This window comes from Littorina saxatilis, linkage group LG12, assembly GCF_037325665.1.
Source record: "Littorina saxatilis isolate snail1 linkage group LG12, US_GU_Lsax_2.0, whole genome shotgun sequence".
NCBI classification, from domain to species: Eukaryota; Metazoa; Mollusca; class Gastropoda; order Littorinimorpha; family Littorinidae; genus Littorina; species Littorina saxatilis.
The window spans coordinates 9,521,765-9,545,001 of NC_090256.1; the positions used below are offsets into that span (position 1 = coordinate 9,521,765).

The window sequence follows — 23,237 nt, forward strand, 5'->3', positions numbered from 1 at the left end:
TGTCGGGTGGATGGGGTAGGGTATGGGGTCGGGTAGATTGTATGGGGCTGGAGGGAGAGTATGGTATCTGCTCCTCTGCCACATCACAGTCACAGGCACATGATGTTTATCCATGATCACTTCCTAGAAAATCCTAGTCACTTAAACTCTTCCTATTTCCATTCCTTTTCGAACCTCGTGCGTCATGTTGCTGTTTTAGCAAGCATTTTACCATTAAAAACAATGTTTCAATCAAATCGGCCCCGGTGACCACCTCTTAATAACGACTCCCTGCCCTTTACGATCACCCCAAAGAAAACCCAACGAGGTTCTTTCCTATAAAATTCACCTTGTTATAACTACTCCCTGTCTTTAACGACCACTTTAAATTGGTCCCTTGGCTGCTCGTTGTGGACAGGTTCGACAGTACAAGGTGTATTAGTTTGTAGACAGTTTTTAATGATGATGTTGATATTTGATTTTGACATGTCAGTAAGATTCTGTCGAGACTATAATATAGACTTAGCTAATGACCCATCAGTATATAACTGTTTCAACTATTTTTGAACATGTATAGACCAACAGTCATGCAGTCTGACAGAGAAAATGTAAGTTTTACGCCCTCACGGCAAAGCCATTAGGGGCGGGGGCCCGGGTAGCTCAGGTGGTAGAGCACTGGACTTGTGATCGAAAGGTCGCTGGTTCGAATCCGGGCCGGGACGGACACGGGTCAACTTTATGTGCAGACCCAGAGACGGTATCCATCTCCCACCCCCGTGTCACCACAGTGGCACGTAAAAGACCTCGGTCATTCTGCAGATTAAGTGCAGATGGCTGATACCACCTAAACACGCATACACTTGTGTATCTCATCTAAAGTCGGGTTAAAACCCGGGAACATGCCCCTAATGGTTTTGCCGTGAGGGCGTAAAATTTGAATTTCTCGCCATTAGGGGCATGTTACACGGTAAAACCCGGCTTTGTATAACAAACAAAATAAATAAATAAAAAAAATGTAATTTAAAAAAAAAAAAAAAAATATGACAGTCTTATCTACGTATAATAAGCCTCAAGTTTAGCTACAAGGTGTAAAGCAAACTTGAAAATGTATGTGTAGGGCCTGTGTTTGATTTCAAGAGATATCAGCTATGGGCCCTGTCATTGTGAATCTGATTAAAACAGAGACAGTCCATTTCTCAGGACGTTCCTGGCTTATGGTTGGATGTATTAATATTCACAAATCATTTGAAAATTGTTTGCTTTCGGACGAAACAAAGTTTGAAAAAACTGCGGCGATTTGATTCCAACAACCCTATCTACTATTGGGATTTTGATACTGCCAACTTGAGATTGGTTTGATTGATATCAATGTGGAGTACAATACTTATATTAAAGGAAATACCGCCGTGGTCCAATCTGACGAAATTGACAAATCTACATGTCTCCATTGCTACCTCCAATTCAGAATAATTCGCATTCTCTTCTTCACCTCCCTCCACTTCCTCTCAAGAGAGGAAGGAAGCAAGTTAATTCAGATAGCTGAGTATACAGAGAAATGTAACAGCCGACGGATGCAATGAAAGCGTAGAGTTCTGCGTTTAAACATTGAACACGTGCACGCTACGAGCAAATCCATACTCGCTCGCGCGCATACATGTGTGTGAGCGTATGGTCGCGCGCGCGCGCGAGTGGGTTTGTGTGTGTGTGCAAATGTACCATACGGAAAGTCAGTCAAACACAATTATACCACACGGCGATGGAATACGGAGATCAGTTTCAATGAACCTATCCTACATTCCTTCGGAGCTGCGATAAGCTCAAAGGCAGACAACTTTTTATGAGCGGATTAGACTCCCGTTTCTTATCTCCCTTCTCGGCCTTTCTTCGACCCATCCCAACTCTAAAAATTGCAGCAGCAAAATGAATTTTAATAATACCAGACTTTTATTGAACTTAGTTCGCTTCATTTTGAGCCTGTATCAAATTGGCAAGCGTCATAACAAATAGGATTTTAAATGGTTGACCGCGATCGCCTCAATATCAAAATTGGCAAGGGCCTGGTGACACAAACGTGACAGCTTTTTTTCAGCGATAATCTCTAGGTTTTTGTGTTTATGTAAACTGAACATGGGCGATTGTTTTCTTGTTTTCTTTCTCTCTTTCTTTTTTATCTTTTTTTTACATGAATGTTTGTAATCCTTTTTGGCTTATATGTACCAGCAAAGCCTTAACAATTGCTACGATATAATAAAAAGAATCGGCGAAAAGCACGTCAAATCCTGACAAGTTTTTTGTACAAACTCTTTTTATCACTGTTCATATTCGCCCTGCACAACAACCACCACTCTCACCTTCCCTAATCCCCCATCCCCATCCCATCACTGTCACCGGCACGGTTGGCCTAGTGGTAAGGCGTCCGCCCCGTGATCGGGAGGTCGTGGGTTAAGACTTTAAAATTGGCAATCTAGTGGCTGCTATGTCTGGCGTCTGGCATTATGGGGTTAGTGCTAGGACTGGTTGGTCCGGTGTCAGAATAATGTGACTGGGTGAGACATGAAGCCTGTGCTGCGACTTCTGTCTTGTGTGTGGCGCACGTTATATGTCAAAGCAGCACCGCCCTGATATGGCCCCTCGTGGTCGGCTGGGCGTTAAGCAAACAAACAAACCCCACCACTGTTACAAACTGAATTACTTATCAAATTTTCAAGTGTTTTTAATTGAGCAACTGCATAGTATGCACACAGCAAAATAGGAAACAAAAAAAAAGCGAGGACGGGGGAACATTTTAGAACGGAAACACGATTGAAAAGACAAAATAGAATAAATAAGATTTCCGACAAATAAACAAAAAAGGCAAACAAAAAACTTCAATACAAAAACAAGGATACTATGAAGAAAGAAAACAAAAATACATCAAAGATATTGATATAAGCCGGATTTTCACAGAGAGCACACCGCAGACAACGAAAAGCGACGCAATTCCACAGAGGACTCATACAAAGAAACACGAAGCTCTTCTTCACTGGGTATACAGAAAGTTGAGGGGAACATAAACATGCATGTTATAATTTAGTAGGCATTTGAGAGTCGAGAGTATGCGTGTCTGTGTCTGTGTGGCTCTTTCTGCCTGCATTTCTGTCTGTCTGTCTGTCTGTCTTTCTTTCTGTTTGTCCGTATCTCTGTCTGTCCTGTCTATATGTAACAGCCGACGGATGCAATGAAAGCGTAGAGTTCTGCGTTTAAACATTGAACACGTGCACGCTACGAGCAAATCCATACTCGCTCGCGCGCATACATATGTGCGCCAACTTAAGTTACATACACCAGAGTGATTTGTACTGACGAAATCATTTCATCAATTAAGTCACACTCTGTCTGGAGGATCATTTTGTCGATAAAGCCGGCGTAATTGCATTCAAAATTGATCTTTCTTTGTGTGTTTGTTGGTTGGTTCATTTTGTTCATTCGTTGGTTTGTTTGTATGTTTTTGTTTGTTTATCTGTTTGTTTGTTTGTTCGTTCGTTTGTTATAAAAACAAAAACAATTTGTGTTTCTGGTTTACAAGGTCGGATGAGAAGTCATGGAGACGAGAAGAAGTATTCGGCATTACACGAGTCGGAGCTTCTGTATCGGGCAACTCCCTGTGCGAAGAGGCACAGTTGGCTAATTGGAATCTTTTTCATAAAACCCGATTTCGTCGGATTACTGCGTGTGCGGTTGATTGACTGTGTTGCTGGCTCATGCAAGCAGCCCCTGAAGTCTAATATTAATGGAAGTCTGAAAAGGGTAGTTCCATTGTGCCTTCGCTAGCACCCCCGCACCACCACCCCCACTCCGGCCCCTAGCTCTCTCTCTCCCTCTCTCTCATGCCCTGTGTGTGTGTGTGTGTGTTTGTGTGCGTGTGTGTGTGTGTGTGTGTGTGTGTGTGTGTGTGTGTGTGTGTGTGTGTGCGTGAGTGCGTGCGCATGCATGTGTATGTTTATGTAATTGGATTATTTGTGAACGTTAATGTGCTGAACGGAAAACTATTAACCCACACTTATCCTTCTGGTGTATTGAGTAATGTAGTCCGATAAAAGAATACTTGCCCACACGCATCAGCTTGGTCATTGTCTTCATATGCACTTAAGAACGGTTAGGCTGGTTGGGTTGTGAGCTCTTGCCCAGAAATATTGCTGTCCTGGGAGTGAGAGCTCACATCCGTTCTTCACCTCCACCCACCTTGTGTCAAGTGCCTGTGGCGCATTCGATACAATATTGAACTTTTTTCTGTTGTTGTTGTTGTTGTTGTTGTTGTTGTTGTTGTTGTTGTTGTTGTTGTTGTTGTTGTTGTTGTTAATGACATCCAAAATGTACGCGAAGCAGCTCACATGACCAGAATTTGTATGTAAATAGTAACGACAATAGACAAGCAGACAACAACAACAACAACAACAACAACAACAACAACAACAACAACAACAACAACAACAACAACAACAACAACAACAACAACAACAACAACAACAACAACAACAACAACAACAACAACAATGACAAAACAACAACAACAACAACAACGACATCAATAACAAAAACAACAACAACAACAACAATTGAATGGGGTATCTGACCGATCAGTTACAACCACAGGACCTCTTTGTAAGTGGTATTAATCCCTGGTTAACCTTTGTTGTAATGACGTGTTTTTATTTAAACTTTTGTACTGTGTCTTTCCGATATGGCTGGAAAGAGCGTAATTACATGACATGTACGTGGGCTTAAATTGGTTCAGTTTCTCTATTTGCATGTACATATTTCCTAAAGAAACGAGAGATTTTAACCAACAAATGACGCCATGCAGAGCAGAGTCGCCACACAATCACCAAACCAACAAAACGAAAACAGTTGACCGTTACATTTTTGCATTGACCTGCAAAACGTACCATCACCCCCATTTTGAAAAATGGCATCAGAAGACGTAAAAGTGACCATACTCTGAAATTTATGCATGTTGAGTGATATGTAAGCGCTGCTTTAAAGTGAACATTCACAATCTGCCATGTCTGCGTTGCGGGACATATATGCTTCCCCGACAGAACTGGACGAATACGACGATGAAAAATCGGGACCTCGACGCTGGAGACTTGTTCCTTTAATTTATTACAACAATTGTGGCGCCTTTTCAAGTAAATCGCAGCAGGTGCGTCTAAATTACGGTAAAGCAAATCTATTCTTACAATAAAATTCAATATAAGAAGCTCCTTCAATGATCATATTTCTTTAGCTTCAGTGACTGAAATAAGTATATGGTTTGGGTTTGTTCAAATATTGTCCTGGTTCAATACCGGTGGTCTAGCTTCTGTGGATAGCATTTGATTTTGCGACCCAATAATTGAGTTTTGTTTTGTTTTCTAAACAAATTATCAAAGGGATGCTCCTGGTCACGGGAGTTTTACATTGCCCGAAGAGATACACAGTTCGATGTGGGTGGACAATCATTACAACCACACACGAGAAGCACCTTTGAATTAGTGTCTGGAGACTCTATTATTCACATCTCAGATGTTGTGACGGGTAGACGGTTTTAAGACGGTACAGTCTCTGCGGAATGTGTACATGTTTACACGTCGTCCTATTTTTTTGCCTGACAGCATGGACACGTCCTCGTATTAGGTAGATTACAGTTTTTGAACTCCTTAATCGAAGAGGATTCGTCTCCCAAACACACACACACACACACACACACACACACACACACACACACACACACACACACACACACACACACACACACACACACACACACGCACATACACTTAAATTTTTTTTTTAAATTGCTCAAAATGGCGTCTTGGATGGTATCTGATTAACCCGTTATTTTTGTTTCTGTACAGTGCTGGACGAGCACGCTAACAACTCAGAGGCGGGGGTGTCACACCTGCAACCCAGCCGCCAGGACACCTCCATCACGGCGGACAACAACGCAGGCCGCTTCGTCACCGTCACCGACCTTGACGCCGGAAGTGACAGCACGCGTCACGTGCTTGACACGCCCCGCAACGCGCCATTGACGGAAAAGATGCTCACGGGGCACAATGACGTGGTGCCCTGGTCACGTGACGATAGGATCTTCCAGTGGTTGGCGGAGTGCGACAAGGAGACGGTGTCTCAGTCTCTACCCACTCATCTCCCCCATTATTGTTTTTGTTGTCGTGTCCTTTTTCTTCAAAACAGTGATTGTGCGAGGACATCTACTTTATTCTATCGTACTTTTTAATGCTTATTTATTTCGCAGTGTCTATCTGCAGGACAGTGAAAACAGACCTTTTCTGACTGTTTTGAGGGTTAAAAGGTCTGGAGAAAGGAAATATGCTTGCACCTTCGAGCAGCAAAGAATATTCTATTGTGTGATTGTCTGATAGGCAATTTTTGCTTTATTAGAAGAAGTGGGACTTATGTTTTGTGTGTGTGTGTCATTTTGTATCCTCAAGCGATGGTCTCCTTGAACAATCAAACACAATGTGCCATTTTGTATGCATTCTTTCCCAGCGTAAGTTGCAGAGCAATTTTCTGTTGATATCATCCCCCCTCCCCCTCACCCATTGCACATATTTCTCCCCAACCGTCATTTACTCCGTTACCCCCCCCCCCCCCCCCCCCTCCCCCGCCTCTCTCACTCACTCTAATTTCCAAAGCAGTTGAATTAACATGAATTTTAAGTACGTTCAAATGAATTACAGACTCTCTCTCTCTCTCTCTCTCTCTCTCTCTCTCTCTCTCTCTCTCTCTCTCTCTCTCTCTCTCTCTCTCTCTCTCTTAACGTTCACTCTCTTTCCTAACAATGTTTAACCTTTTCCTTTTTACCGACGTCTGAACGTATCTTAATTCTCCTTGTTTTACATGACCCCGCACATATCTTTCTACCAATCAAGAAGAATGATCTGGTGCTCCATTTTGTGACATGTGCCAACCCCCACTATTTGTTTTTATGTCTTGTTTGTGTGTCGATTTTTACGCAGAAAAGTAGCGTTTTGTGTCCCGAAGTTTTCGTAGGTTTGGCGATGTTTCATTGAAACGTGAATAAACATTGCAGCACGTCAAAGATTGACGGATTCCAATTCACGGATCAAAGTTGCCAAAAACAATTGTGATGATGAATAAAACAAGAATTCCTCCGAGGTAGGAAAAACACTCCCGTCAAAGGGAAATAACCTTCTCAGTTGGTGGCAGTGAGAATGGTTATTTCCCTTTGACCATTAATATGTCGCTCTATAAGTCCTTGTATAATTTTAATCCACCAATAACTCCCTAACCGTGTGTTTGACTGGTCCCAATTTTTGTAAGGACCGTCTCAGGAATGTATAGAACCTGTTCACCAAGTTTGGTGACGATCGGTCCGTTCATTCTTGAGATCTATATGCGAACACAAACACACAAACAAACAAACAAACAAACAAACAAACACATCGACCGAATCCTATACACACCCCTATACCGGGGGTGTAACTATACCGGGGGTGTAAATATAAGATGAAGTCATTCCTCTACCATAACACAAAATTAAAGATGAGTAGAAACAGGCCAGAGTACGATTTGTTTGAGTTTGACAATTGTTGTGTGCGTGTGTGTTCTTTTGTACAACGGGCAAGCTTCACTGTTCATTACACATGCCTACAACCAGTACAACCAAAAAGAGAGAGAGCGAGTGAAAGAAAGAGATAGAGACAGAGAGAGACAGACAGACACACAGACACACAGACAGACACACAGACAGAGAAAGAGATAGACAGAACAAACACACACACACACACACACACACACACACACACACACACACACACACACACACACACACACACACACACACACGCGCGTGCGCGCGGCTTGACACACACGCACGCACACGCACGCACACACATACACACACACACACACACACACACACACACACACACACACACACACACACACACACACACACACTCACACTCACCAACACATTTTCAGATACGCAGTAACAAGACGACAAATTCAGAGTTGAATTACAATTTCCGTAATCAGTTCATGAAAGTCAAAGATTTTTGTATTCTAAAGATGGCGAATTAGCACATAGAGTAACACCAAAAACGTTAGAGGGGGGGAATTGTGACATGTTTAAAAAGGTAGATGGTGTTTTTTTCTCCAAAATAACGCTTTGACGTTCATGTTATAAGTAACACTGTTTCATAAGCGTTAAGTTTCACCTGAACTAAAAACAATAAAGATTAGTTATTGCGAAGTTTAATCGTAGACAAAACGAACAATGTGCGAATGGGTAGATCATAACATTTTTAGAATAGCTTGTCTTGTCTTTACGATTTAACATAACAATTACAAATATTTTTTCGTATTTTCATTCTTGATTTTGGAACTTGAGCTGCATATTTCTCTTTCGAGTTTCAGTTCCACGTGCTCTTCTTTTTGGCTTAATTACCAATCTTCAGAAATACGTAAATTTCCTCTAAAGAAAATAGAGTAGCAAGTTCACCTTCAAGTCGAGCCGGATATGTAATGACAGCGGTTGCGTAGAATGGGTAGACACAAGACCACAAGGACTCAATTAAAATTTATTTGTCAGTTTCTGCTCATCTGCCACTGCGCACGTGATAATAATTACATTGTATAATCTACACCGAGGTTAACCGAGCCATACGTGCTGAATAAAGCAACTGTCCTCATTAAACAAATCAAAGCTTTATATAATTTCTTGACAGCTTTACATGGAGTTGATTACTGCGTCACTATTAAAACGAACTTATTTCCTCACGTAAGTCAGACATGAGCCGTGACACTTATCAAATCACCTTTTCTGACGCAGCAAAAACTTGTCACAATAAGTTTACGTATATTTTCAAACATATCTCATCGGGATCAATCATTTTCATTTACACAACCACAATGGAAGGCTTCGATCTCATCTATCACACTTTATGAGGAAAGCGAAGTTTGCAGTTTTTTGTGCACCTTCTGGTCAGTTCTTTAGATAACAAGCCCTGTCTCCATATTTAGATCTGTGGGAGCATTAGAACAATACGGAGATAAGAGAGGACCAAAGTGACCCCGAGCAACATAGACAAATTCTAAAGGTAGATTGAAAACGTCTGAACCTCATTAAATTGCATAAATCCCCGTTCCTTTCTTTTTAACTCTTTTTAACAATGCCCCCCCCGCCCCCCCCGGGTGGAAAGGGTGCAGCCCTCCCCTTTCACAAAGCCCGTCCTCCGCACTGACTCCGCAAAATATATTATCTCCCTTTCATAATCGCCACCCGGGGTAGATATTATGATAAGATGCCTAACGGAGAGGTGGGACTGGGTGAAGGGAGGAGGGGGTAATGGGGGGGGGGGGGGTAAGCTATTTGTCACAGTGGCTTTGATGATTGGGAGGCCTCTGTCAGCGCATTTTGATTACACAAAACGGGGCGAATTCCTGCGTTTCGCCGATTCCGAGCCGGGGCAGAATTCCTGCCAAAGATGATGGTATAAAACTCGGGATAGTCCAGAGATTTCGTCAACTGACCCTACCACCAACGAAGGCGGAGGCGAGAACTCGAGCGAAGGAAGTAATCTATACTATCTTTGAGATCTTGCTGTGTAAAGAAGTTAGGAGTGATACTGAGAGGTCTCGGCGGAGGAAACGGCCTGAGGGGCATCATCACCATGTCACGTGGTGTCTTGTCTCTCTCTGCACTTTGCTTGATACTGCTCTGGACTGCCGCTGCACAGGCGACCAGGTCAGTGTTTTAATATTTTTTTTTAATTTTTGGTTGTTGTTTGTGAATTTGTTTATTTGTTTGTTGATGTCACGTTTCAATATATCACTCAAGGTGATTATGAACCGGTTAATTACTACTAATTAACTAACCACACCACGATCCACTCTCGCAGTCATACAATTAAATAGAGTCAACAAAAGTATAAGTTTCAGACGCCTGTTTATGTATAAACTCTCCACCTCCCTCGAGCCTTCACTCAAAATATGTTCCTTTTACGTTCTCAACACGTAAAAAACCAGTGTTCACTGACAAAATGCCAGTAGTATGTAGAAAATTATAGGAACACGCTGAACCCGTGTAAATATAGTTAAATGAGAATGTTCTGTCCGAAAAGCCCTAGTTCGTGCAGGTGTCTCACACCCCACGTTGTCACTACTCCAATGAAATCATAGATACGAAAAGACAACGGTGGTCAACGGGGTGCGTACGACATGGTGCACTTAGCTTTATCTCTGCTGCTGCTGCTTAGCCGGTATGCTGGTTAGTCGGTTCGCTGGTTAGCCGGTCCGCTGCCGGTTAGCCGGTCCGCTGGTTAGCCGGTCTCCTGGTTAGCCGGTCTCCTGGTTAGCGTAGCCTCAACAGTTCCCGCCAGAGTCAGCCGTGCAGATGTTACAGGAACGTAACGAAGCGAGGCGAACGAAGCGAAACGAAACGAAGGCTGCAAACAGAAAGCATCGGTGCACTAAACATGTCAGCTACCCCTCACCCACCACCTTAAAACATGTCATCTTTAAATATCTCATCGAGCACGTGGGCCTGCACAAAATGGACTTTTTACAACAACAAAACAGTCATTTTCCGTCCTTCTCTCCCTATCTGCAAAAACCATATACAGATTAGTATTTTAGCGTCACAGAGAGTAAATTATGCGCTAACCTGGAAAGAACAACAGAGAGTATTTCATTCCACAACACAGACTCATCAACAGCGTTAAATAATGATTTATTACCTCAAAAGCCTATGATTGTACTCTCAATGGAAGCAAAGTCCGCTTCCTCCCTGGACCAGCCTCTGTTCGTCAACAGTGACCAAAACCGTCCAGAACCCCTTGTCGAATCCTTATGCGAAAGCCATCGCCGACGAAGGAAAATTGACGACTTGTCCTCAGCAAAATACGTGGCAGGGAGAAAGGAAAAACTAGTGGAAGTTCCCCTAGAGTGCCGAATATAATACTCGGTGAAAAACCATCATACTCTAGAAACTGTGTATACGATCCTTCCCCTTCTGCCGCTGGGTGTCAAGTGTGCCGTCCTTGAGTCTCTGACAGACCACCTAGCCAAATACACGTGACTGACCTTGTCCCAAAACCCAGTCCAGCTATACACAATTCTGCCTCCCAAGCAGAAAAAGACACGAGAAACTCAATCCGTGAAAATCCCGTGTGCGCTGTCAGCGAAAAACCGTCAGCCCTAGCTATGACAGCAGAAACCTCCACTGTAAAACTCGTGCGATACAAAACATCCGTGCTCGTAGAGCACCGTCAGCAAACTCTGCTGTAACCCAATATCACGCACAGGCGCTTTCTATCATACACGACCAAGAACAGGCACTCCACTGAGTGACACTTTCTTGGTCTCTGTCACCCGATCGTGACACACCTCCCCTCTTCAAGACGAAACCTCGGTTTCGCTCACAGTCATGTTCTCCTCTCCAGCCCGAGAGAGAAAGTCAGCTCCAACATTGTTGGCGCCCGGTATGACGCGTACCGTGAATTGGTACGGTTGGAGAATCAACGCCCAGCGCATAAGTCTGGCGTTTGCCAACCTTGCAACCTGAAGATATTGCAGAGGTTGATGGTCTGTTTCCAGACAGAAAGGTCGTCCTCAAGAACGAGCAACCCCTCGTTTCACCCCTGATGACTGCAACCTTCTCTGTCTTCTTGTCTTTGTTCTTCTGGTCTTTGTTCTTCTCCCCGTAGGCTGTCCTCTCTATGTAGGCGCGCAGCAGGTTGGCGTGGTACAGGCGTGCTTTCCCGTGCATCATGATCCTGTAGTCGTTCTGGCCCACCCTCGCTGTCACCTCAAAAGGTCCTTGCCACTGCAGTTGTAGCTTGTTGTGTTTGACAGGTAGAAGTAGCAACACCCGTTCTCCAATCTTGAAGCTGCGCGGCCGTGCCTTGCGGTCGAATCCTCGCGCATAACGCTGTGCTGCTCTTCCCAGGTTCTCTTGAGCCAGTTTGCAGGTCTCTTCAATCCTGTTCCTGAGTTCTACGATGTAGGTCGCTGTCGTCTGCACCTCCTCGTCAGCTTCTTCGTCTGTCCAAGCCTGACGCAGGATAGCCATGGGACCGCGTACCTGTCTGCCGTACAACAACTCAAATGGGGAAAAGCCCAAGCTCTCCTGAGGAACCTCGCGGTATGCAAAAAGCAATGCTGGGATGTACCTGTCCCACGTGCGTGGCTTCTCCTGAGCTAGTTTCCTCAGCATGGTCTTCAAGGTGCCATTGAACCTTTCCACCAGTCCGTTGCACTGAGCATGGTAAGGAGTGGTGAAGTGCTGCTCCAGTGATAGCAGTCGTGCTGCCTCCGCCATCACTCCTCCCGTGAACTGCGTGCCTCTGTCGGTGAGTACCTCTGATGGAATTCCCAGCCGGGACCACATAGTAACCAGAGCCTCAGCTACTCGCGTGGCTTCAATCGATTTCAGAGGGATCGCCTCTGGGTATCGAGTAGCGTAGTCCACCATGGTCAAAATGTATCTGTTTCCGTCCTCAGACGCAGGCAAGATGGGCCCGATGATGTCCACTGCGACCCGACGAAAGGGTTCGTCGATGAGCGGCATCTTCTCTAAGGGGACCTTCCTCACCCTTCCTTTGGCAACCACCTTCTGGCACTTATCGCAGGACGCACAGAAACGTCGGACATCCGTGCAGATGCCTGGCCAGTAAAAGTGGCGCCAGACACGATCCGTGGTCTTCTTGGTACCAAGATGACCTCCCAGAATCGAGTCGTGTGCCGTTGCCATGACACCCTCGCGAAACTCGCGAGGCACGACAACCTGTTTGAATGTACCTTCTTGGTTGCTGAACTCACGGTAGAGCAACTTCTTGTCCCTGAGGAACCTTGACCTCCCATGCTTCCCGCTCAGCTTCACCTTCCCCGACTTCGCATGCTCCCGAGGAGTAGCTAAGGTCGGGTCAGAATCCTGAGCCTTCGCGAGAAGCGCGGGGGTCACGTTCCCCAGGGCAGCTCGTGCAGCAGGTAGGGGTTTGAGAGGTTTGTCCTCTCGCTCCGCCTGTGCCCGCGTGAGCACTGAAATGACGTCGGGAGCCCGATAAACGGGAACCTCCCTGGTGACGCCGTCCACAAACTGGACCCGGTTTCCAATGAGCAGGTCGCATGGAGGATCGTCCATGACGACGGCCACAATGGTCCCCGTGAACAACGGGGTTACGACCTTGATCACTGCCGTGTTCAAGTCGTAAGCGTGAGATGCCTCGGCCATTCTCACCCTGATGCTGTCTCCTGTGTAGGCCATAGCTGGAACTAGACTCGCCCGAACCACTATCATGTCTGCCCCTGTGTCCCGCAGACCTTCGCCCTTCACTCCGTTAACGTAGACGTTGCAGTGGGGCTGGAAATGTTTCCTGGAGCACGGAACGCAGAGTTGTGGAATGGTGCATGAGCTCGTGACGTCCCTTAACTCCTCACTGCCAACAAAGTGAACGCCCTTCTGGTCAGCCTGTCTCCTGTGGCAGTCCTTCTTCACGTGGCCCCGCTTGTTGCAGTAGTAACACTGGATGTCAGATCTGGAACTCGATCCCTTGTGTCCCTGATCGTCCTTCCCGTCCTTGGGTCCTGAAGAACCCGAATTTCCCGATTTTCCTGGCCGTGAGCCTGAAGATTTGCCGGAGATCGCCTGGGCGTCCTCGTGCACTCTGATCCAGTCGGCTGCCTCCTGAGTAGTCTTTGGCTGGTGTTCCTGCACGAAGGTCACCACCTCAGGTCGCAGGCTGGACATCAGTTGTTCCATGACAATGAGGTCGGCAAGGTCGTTGACGGTCCAGTCCTTTTCGGCCATCTCCACCCAGCGCCGCAGGTAGAGATTAAGGCGTGCCACAAACTGATGACTCAGCTCGCCGCTCAGTCTCTTGCTGTTACGCAGACGTCGTCTGTAGGCTTCAGCAGTCAGGTTAAAGCGCTGGAGTAACGCCTTCTTAAGTGCCTGATAGTCTCTCGCCTCGTCGTCATCCAAAGCATTGTAGAGCTGTAATGCGCGTCCTTTTAAGCAGGTGCTAAGGCGGCTAGCCCACGTGGCCTCTTCCCACTTCTGGTCAGATGCAATGCGCTCAAACCGGCGTAAAAAATCGTCGAGCTCGTCCTTGTCATCGTCGAACGTCGGCAGTCTCGTACGGTCGGCAACAAACGTCGGCGCGCTAGCCTGAGTAAGCGTACCCTTCTCGGCCTGTAGCCTAGCTAGCTCTAGCTGGAGATCGCGATCCGCCTGCTCTTTCTCTTTCCGTTCCTGTCTGTCACGCTCGGCCTGTCGTTCCTGTCTCTCAAGCTCGTCTTTCTTTTCTTGTCTGTCTCGTTCTCTTTCTTGTCTGTCAAGTTCGTCTTTCCTTTCCTGTCTGTCTCGTTCTGCCTGTCGTTCCCTTTCTTGTCTGTCAAGTTCGTCTTTCTTTTCCCGTCTGTCACGTTCTTCTTTCCTTTCCTGTCTGTCTCGTTCAGCCTGTCGTTCTGCCTGTCGTTCCCTTTCTTGTCTGTCAAGTTCGTCCTTCTTGTCCTGTCGGTCACGTTCTTCTTTTCTTGTCAGTCGCTCAAATTCTTCCTTCCGTTCTACTTCTAAGCGTTTTAGAACGCTTCGGGCTCTAACGCGTGCGTCTCGCTCAGTCGGTTGCTCGCTCCCAGGAGTCTCGAAAGTTATTCTCCTCGTAGGAGATCCCCCTGTAGCCATGGTTAGTTTTAGCAAAGCTTTATTACCAAAATAAGTCTAACGCAGCTATAGCTAGAACACGCGGTGATGAAAGCGGTGGATACAAAAATCCAGCAACCAGAAAATGCAGAAGAAAAATCCAAACGGTGTAGAACAAATCGCGTAGCCTACTTTATGGCTGCTTTTTGCGGTGAAACAAAGTGTTTCCCACAGCCGTGGCCTACTTTATCGGCTGCTTTTTGCGGTGAAACAGAGTGTCTCCCACAGCCTTGGTTAGGACAGAAGTCCTCGGACCCTTCCCCCCCAAAATTCCAACAAAGTCAAAATATGGAGAAAAATCCAAGTAAAACAAGACGGTAGAAATGTAACCTGTTACAGAATGCGAAACAACAATGTAGAGAAAACTGAGTAAAACGAACAACAAATCCGTTAACCCCGCTCAGCTCTCTGCAACGGAAAACTCTGAACGTACAACAACAAAGATTCACAAACAAAGGAAAGGGAAGTAATCACAGTTAGCGCATACAATAACTCACAAATTACAATTTACATTTCCTGCAAGATGTGAATCGCTTAAGGTGTGGTATATGATCAAAACTATACAAAAAAGGGTAGCACCAAGCAGAAAATAAGTCGAGCACTGACGAGATTATCTGCTCTTAGTTATCCTTAATTGGTGGGTCTTTATCAGTCAGAAATTAACTGAGTAAATCCCGGCTTGGCCCCCATGAGTCACGTTTCAATATATCACTCAAGGTGATTATGAACCGGTTAATTACTACTAATTAACTAACCACACCACGATCCACTCTCGCAGTCATACAATTAAATAGAGTCAACAAAAGTATAAGTTTCAGACGCCTGTTTATGTATAAACTCTCCACCTCCCTCGAGCCTTCACTCAAAATATGTTCCTTTTACGTTCTCAACACGTAAAAAACCAGTGTTCACTGACAAAATGCCAGTAGTATGTAGAAAATTATAGGAACACGCTGAACCCGTGTAAATATAGTTAAATGAGAATGTTCTGTCCGAAAAGCCCTAGTTCGTGCAGGTGTCTCACACCCCACGTTGTCACTACTCCAATGAAATCATAGATACGAAAAGACAACGGTGGTCAACGGGGTGCGTACGACATGGTGCACTTAGCTTTATCTCTGCTGCTGCTGCTTAGCCGGTATGCTGGTTAGTCGGTTCGCTGGTTAGCCGGTCCGCTGCCGGTTAGCCGGTCCGCTGGTTAGCCGGTCTCCTGGTTAGCCGGTCTCCTGGTTAGCGTAGCCTCAACAGTTCCCGCCAGAGTCAGCCGTGCAGATGTTACAGGAACGTAACGAAGCGAGGCGAACGAAGCGAAACGAAACGAAGGCTGCAAACAGAAAGCATCGGTGCACTAAACATGTCAGCTACCCCTCACCCACCACCTTAAAACATGTCATCTTTAAATATCTCATCGAGCACGTGGGCCTGCACAAAATGGACTTTTTACAACAACAAAACAGTCATTTTCCGTCCTTCTCTCCCTATCTGCAAAAACCATATACAGATTAGTATTTTAGCGTCACAGAGAGTAAATTATGCGCTAACCTGGAAAGAACAACAGAGAGTATTTCATTCCACAACACAGACTCATCAACAGCGTTAAATAATGATTTATTACCTCAAAAGCCTATGATTGTACTCTCAATGGAAGCAAAGTCCGCTTCCTCCCTGGACCAGCCTCTGTTCGTCAACAGTGACCAAAACCGTCCAGAACCCCTTGTCGAATCCTTATGCGAAAGCCATCGCCGACGAAGGAAAATTGACGACTTGTCCTCAGCAAAATACGTGGCAGGGAGAAAGGAAAAACTAGTGGAAGTTCCCCTAGAGTGCCGAATATAATACTCGGTGAAAAACCATCATACTCTAGAAACTGTGTATACGATCCTTCCCCTTCTGCCGCTGGGTGTCAAGTGTGCCGTCCTTGAGTCTCTGACAGACCACCTAGCCAAATACACGTGACTGACCTTGTCCCAAAACCCAGTCCAGCTATACACAATTCTGCCTCCCAAGCAGAAAAAGACACGAGAAACTCAATCCGTGAAAATCCCGTGTGCGCTGTCAGCGAAAAACCGTCAGCCCTAGCTATGACAGCAGAAACCTCCACTGTAAAACTCGTGCGATACAAAACATCCGTGCTCGTAGAGCACCGTCAGCAAACTCTGCTGTAACCCAATATCACGCACAGGCGCTTTCTATCATACACGACCAAGAACAGGCACTCCACTGAGTGACACTTTCTTGGTCTCTGTCACCCGATCGTGACAGTTGATTTTGATGGCGTTGTTTATTCATTTGTATACATGTGTATAAATGAAATTCTTTTTATTTTAATTTTATTTGTATTTTGTTCATCTGTGTTATTGTTTATTATTTTTTTTGTTTTGTTTAATCATATGTATGTTAATGCATTCATTTGTTTATAAATTTAATTATAACTATACTCATTTATTGATTTATTTGTTTAATAATGTATCTATCTATTGATTGACTTTTAATTTAGGAATTGTGGATGCTTTACTTGCGTTATCATTTTCTATTATGAGGCGTTTATTCATTGATCTGTTTATTTATTCATTTATTTAATTTAACTTATCGATTTATATAGGCCCTATATTCCTATTTCTATTTGTTTGTTTGTTTGTTTGCTTATCTATTATATATTTAGTTGTGTTTTTCGATTCTTGGTTATTGTATTACAGACTGTAACAATATCTTTATTTTAGTTGCTTGTAGTTTCTAGAGAACTTTTGTTACTGTAAAAATTGAATTTATTCATTTAGTTTTGCTTATCTATTTTGTGGGTGTCTTGCTTTATTTTGTTTTGTATTGCTCTGCGTTGATTATTACTTACATTATTATTTACGTAAATGCTTTTTCTTTTTTCTTTCATAGGGCAAATCGAGTAAAACGTCAAGATCCAGGTGAGTTCTACTTTCGGTTTTTCGAAAGGTTGCATGTATATCTTATTTCTTGTTAGTACTTAGTCCACACACACACACACACACACACACACACACACACACACACACACACACACACACACACACACACACACACACTGCACTAAAGGAGTATGCTTAAAAATCTTATAGCATACTTTCAAGTTGCTGAGCAGCGATTGTTAAGTCTATAGATTTTAGAAGAAGCTTAAAAAAGAAGACAACAACAAAAGAAGAACAGACGTAAAACACATAGAATTAAAGAATGTCAAAAAAAGTGTTTAGAAGCCTATAACCATGGAAGCTGCAAATTTAAGTTACAAAATCAAGAAGTGTAGAGAAAAAAAGAGAGAGAAAAGGTTGTACAGTAGCAATGAACACTTCCAGTCTCTTACTGCATTTATGTGACAATGACAATGGCAATTCTTTATCAGAGTAAGCAGTGATTTGTGCGTTTGTGTGTGTACAGGATGCGTGCAACCACCCGACCCGGCCAATGGAAAATTCTCTTGCAACAGCGACGTCTTTTATTTGTGAGTATATTTGTCCTGACAAACATAAACCACTGTTAGAGTGTTCCAGTGAACAATCAAAGAAAACTGTTCTTCAGTAACTGAAATCAGAAGTTAAGAATCACTTCCCGCTTTCTTCTTACCATTGTACCATTAGGGCGACGAGGGGCAAAAAGCTTAACCAACAAACGAAACAAAGGACTGGGTGGCCGAGTGGTAACGCACTTGCGCTCGGAAGCGAAAGGTTGCGTGTTCAGGCCTGGGTCAGGCCGCAATTTTCTCCCCCCTTTCCTAACCTAGGTGGTGGGTTCAAGTGCTAGTCTTTCGGATGAGACGAAAAACCGAGGTCCCTTCGTGTACACTACATTGGGGTGTGCACGTTAAAGATCCCACGATTGACAAAAGGGTCTTTCCTGGCAAAATTGTATAGGCATAGATAAAAATGTCCATCAAATACCCGTGGGACTTGGAATAAAGTAAAAAAATTCCATCTCACACGGCATTAAGTCTCAGGAAACATGAATACACGCATGCAGGGAAAAAAAAAAATATGGGTAGCGCCGTATGTATGGCAGCTCGTTTTCCCCAGGGAGAAAGCAGCCCGAATTTCCATGAGGGTAACCTCACTGGACTGTAAATCTTATCCAATCCAATCCAATCCAAAGAAGAAAACAAAAGTAAGCAATATTTGTGCAAGCGGAACTCAAGTTATTGGGGAAAAGTCTTCAACTGTTAACTTGGAATGTGTTAGTGGCATTACCAATGGATGTCATAAACATGAAGAAGTAGAGGGTGCAGAGACCCCAGAAACAATAGGAGAAACGCATTGGACGAAGACAAAGAAACCGGGAAAATAGATGAAACAAGCTACTCGCCATATTTGAGCTCAAGTGACCCCAGAGTACCAGAGATACAGTCCCTAGGCTTCACTGGACAATCAACTAGACATTCAAACAACCACAAGAGCGAAACCTAACTAGCCGGCGGCTACAAATAGAGAAACACACTCTGCAACAAACGACCACTACATGTATACAATTTCAACCAAGCAACTCGCCAGTAAATGAATGCCCTTACCTTCCCACTTGCAGGACCTGCACGGCGAACTGTAACGACGGTTACATGTTCGCTGACCAACGGTCAAGTATCGAACACCAGTGTGACCAGTTCGCTGTCGTCTGGTACTCCGGGCCTGACGTACCGGCTTGTGTCCGTGAGTGAACCATTATCTCTTTAACACTTATTTTCGCTGTTTCTAATTGTCCTGGTTTACGATACAGGACTTTATTATTACCGATTCATGATATCAGCTTATCATATTGTATCTTGTTGATACTTTGCTTGTTCCGTCTTTTAACCATGTGACGTCAGAGACCGAGTAAAACTCCTATTCAAACTTCTGGCCGAGACCATACAAAAGTGCACGTTTGTGTACTTGATAAAAATGACAGGAATTCTAAGGGGCTCCGCTCACATAATTATGTAACTTCAGCAGGACCGACGACGCACTGCAGAATATCCCAGCCCGCTACACGTTGCATGAAAGGAAAACAGGCCAAGTACTCGTCATAATCCCTATCGCGGAATAAATAATAGGCAGTGCGTCGTCTGTGCCGCTGAAACTGCGCAGGTATATTCTGCCCATAACTAAAACGGTCTGGAACAAGGATTGCCTCGATCTTTGTCAAATGCTATGTGGGACAACACTACACATACGGTGTGCTTGTTTCAGCCGTGTGTCCACGCCCCTGTCTGAACGGTGGCACGTGCAGTCAGCCTAACCACTGTGACTGCATGCTGGGCTTCAGCGGCGACCAATGTCAGCACAGTGAGTTACTGTTTTTTGGCTTTTCACATACAGCACATGCAACGCGTACACTTAGTTTTGGGTTGGGTTTGTCGGACATTTCTGATCCAAACCTGTTTGGGATGAAAGAGGAAAACTAATATCGACGCTTTTTTTTCTGTCTTTGCCTAGATGTTTGTGTGTTCTTACTTTTAAGTCTCGGGTTATTCCCATTGTTTCTTCAGTCTCGATTTTTTTCTTCACCTTTGAACTGTTATCCTTTTTTCTAGTAGGCAAAATCTATACTCCACAGTTGGACATTAAAATAAAAAGATACGAACATTAACAGTCTTAGAATATACTTAAAAGGCAAAATTACGGAACAGTTCAGTTATCATTGCACACATTTGACATGAAGAGCCTGAAACAGTGGGAAAATTACGTTGGTTAAGACTGGCCATTAATTGGGCCCGAAGTCTTTGAGAAATGTAACCGAAAATGCAGTGCCACAGCTTCGTGCATCCAGCTTCCGAAGTAAACTCCGCGAAGTTGACTACGCCCAATCAATGAGGTTTAAACAATGGTTGTCTCCAATGCAGTGCACACGTCCAAAACTGTCCCTGATCATTAACCCATTTCTATTTTAGAGCGTGAGGTTTGCGAGGTCCCTCCAGACCCCACCTACGGGATGCTGAGCTGTGTGGCGGATGGGGGAGGGGGCAAGACGTGTACTGTGGCGTGTCAGCCAGGGTACAAGTTCCAGTCCCCCACCGCCGTCAGCCAGTACCGCTGCGCACCTGACGACACCTGGACACCAGCCAAAGACACCATTCCCACCTGTGTGCCTGGTGAGTCTGGAATTGCTGGAAGATCCACATTAGGGTGTGTGTGGGGGGGGGGGGAGAGAGTGTTAGCACGGGCGAAGGGAGGGAGGGACGGAGGGAGGGAGAAAGAGAGGGAGGAAGGGGTGCCTTTGTGAGCGCGATGACACATAGAGACCGTAATTGACACCTTCCTACATGTTTTCCTGGTCAGTCCCGACATTCAATGTGAATACTGATATTTGAAGACGATGAACATATAGAACAAAGATCTGCTACCTCCACCACTATAAGATTATGACTTGTTGTTGATTTTAAATATGCTCAATATGTGTTCTACCAATCAATTGTTAAATAAAATATCGTTTTAACCATTTGCTCGCTCAACTACTGCACTGCTGCCGCCGAAATACTTTGCTCGAAATCAGGGGCAGTAACTCCGGGCCGGAAGCGACGAAGGGTCGCGACAAACGGCCTAGGTTAAGGAACAGGGCAGAAGGCGACGGGAAGGGGGTGTATGAGGAAGGGTGTTGGGGAGGATAGACATTTCTACTGACAAAAAGAAGTTAAACGTTTTTAGCGGGAGGAAAATTGGTCATCTATACTATAACTATATTGATTAACGCAGTCCCCCGCTGCTACCTGGGGTCTTGATTTGGCCTATATGGTCCGCTGGACCCAAAAAGCAACAACTAACTAACTAACTAACTAACACTGCTACCTATACTGATTAACGCATGTTGTGAACTTAAATTATGTTCTGGGTAATCGGACAGTTTTATCATATCTGTTCGTGCACAGTGTGTTGCATTAACATCAATGCTATTGTGTCCAACCAGACATGCCCACGGTTACCAAGACTACTCCGGGAATAAACGTCCAGCCAACAGGCACCACAGGTGAGGGTAAAAGCTTTAAACTGTTTTGTCAATGTGATGATAATGATGATGATGATGAAGATGATGATGATGATGATGATGATGATGGTGATGATGATGATGATGATGATGATGATGATGATGATGATGATGATGATGATGATGATGATGATGAGGAGGAGGAGGAGGAGGAGGAGGAGGAGGAGGAGGAGGAGGAGGAGGCGGCGAGTTATGATTTCTGATATATCGCAGTTCTTTAAATGTCCATCTGACATCACAATGGCTTACGACATCTGAGAATGAGAAGTACCTTCACACTCAACGACAGTACCCCCGCCCCCTCCACTCCTCTCTTACAGTTACAACCCCAACCACCCCCAACGCCCATCCATCAGGTACTCTCTCCCTCTGTCACCCGGGGGGTTCTTTTTTTGTCACTGCGTAGCTCATTTTCTGAGCATGCGGGTAAACATTTTCAAAATGTCCCATGGTAATGTTCCATGCCATAGTGTTTCCAAACCTGTGTCAACGAGTCCCTGAAATTCATAATTTTTAAACACAACTCTTTAACAGTACCTCCAACAGCTTCGCTGGGAGCGGCGATGTGCGTGGCGTGGGGTCAGGAGCACTACCGGACCTTCGACAACAAGGTCTACACCTTCACCGGTCAGTGCGAGTACGTGCTGGCCAGAGACTGTGCCCACAACACCTTCACCGTCGACGTCATCAACGACCGTAACTGTCAGCCCGGTACCCCCTGCAAGAGGGAGCTGGACATCTACATCGGATCCTCCAAGGTAAAATGTTCTGTCTGTCAGTGAAAAGTCTAATAGAACGAACTTTGTGTGATTGCTCAGAAGGATTCTGGTTTCCTTTCTGTAGATTTTGACTCGTAAGAGTAAAATCTAGTTTTCTTCTCCTTTTTCTCGTACTTGTTTTGGGGGATCATAATCTTCCCGTGCTGACGTAAACATGGTAAACTTGACACTGAGCCAGTGGTACTCAATTACAGACAGACAGATAGGCAGACAAACACAATTGCACAAACCCACGTACACACACCGCAACTAATGCCACCAGCGTCATGACAACTACACCATCAACACAAACGTTTACAACGACACTTTTTTTCAACAGCAACTAGAAACATTAAAAAGAAAATTAAAAAAACATCCCAACGCTCGAAACATTCTCACCTCTTGTTTGTTTTTTTCTCCCCAAGGTGTCCCTTCGCGCTGGCGCCAGCGGCCCGGAAGTGACGTGGGACGGTACGTCACTGACGGTGCCTTCGGCACGCAGCGGCACGGTGTTCCAGCAGGTGGGCCGTTACCTGACAGTGCAGAGCGCGCTGGGCTTCATGGTCAAGTGGGACGGCAAGGAGTCCGTCTTCTTCAGGGTGAGTTATTGGTCAATGTCCTTATCAACAAGTCGCTTGTAGCGATATCGAAACATTTGGTCAATCTGTCGTCCTGAAATCATTCAGTCAAAACTTGAATAAATGTAAATGACAAAAATCATGTCCTTTTCGGAAACCGTGTGATTCTGTTAAAGTATAAAGAAAATCTATTGAATATTTATTGTTCCTTAAACTAAGCTGCTGCACTGAATGTCTGCA

The 23,237-nt window shown here is 44.8% G+C and overlaps 1 protein-coding gene across 1 annotated transcript in view; it reads left to right on the forward strand.

Annotated features, from left to right (window-relative positions):
* Nucleotides 1–9,529: 9,529 nt before the first annotated feature.
* LOC138981212 (uncharacterized) overlaps nucleotides 9,530–23,237 on the forward strand; it is a 128,247-nt gene continuing 114,539 nt past the window's right edge. The window contains exons 1-9 of the mRNA XM_070354059.1: nucleotides 9,530–9,733; nucleotides 17,579–17,607; nucleotides 18,095–18,158; nucleotides 19,229–19,350; nucleotides 19,870–19,965; nucleotides 20,571–20,771; nucleotides 21,584–21,643; nucleotides 22,196–22,419; nucleotides 22,845–23,018. Of these exons, the coding sequence (XP_070210160.1) occupies nucleotides 9,660–9,733; nucleotides 17,579–17,607; nucleotides 18,095–18,158; nucleotides 19,229–19,350; nucleotides 19,870–19,965; nucleotides 20,571–20,771; nucleotides 21,584–21,643; nucleotides 22,196–22,419; nucleotides 22,845–23,018 (1,044 nt within the window). The 5' untranslated portion in view covers nucleotides 9,530–9,659. The remainder of the gene's footprint in view (nucleotides 9,734–17,578; nucleotides 17,608–18,094; nucleotides 18,159–19,228; nucleotides 19,351–19,869; nucleotides 19,966–20,570; nucleotides 20,772–21,583; nucleotides 21,644–22,195; nucleotides 22,420–22,844; nucleotides 23,019–23,237) is intronic.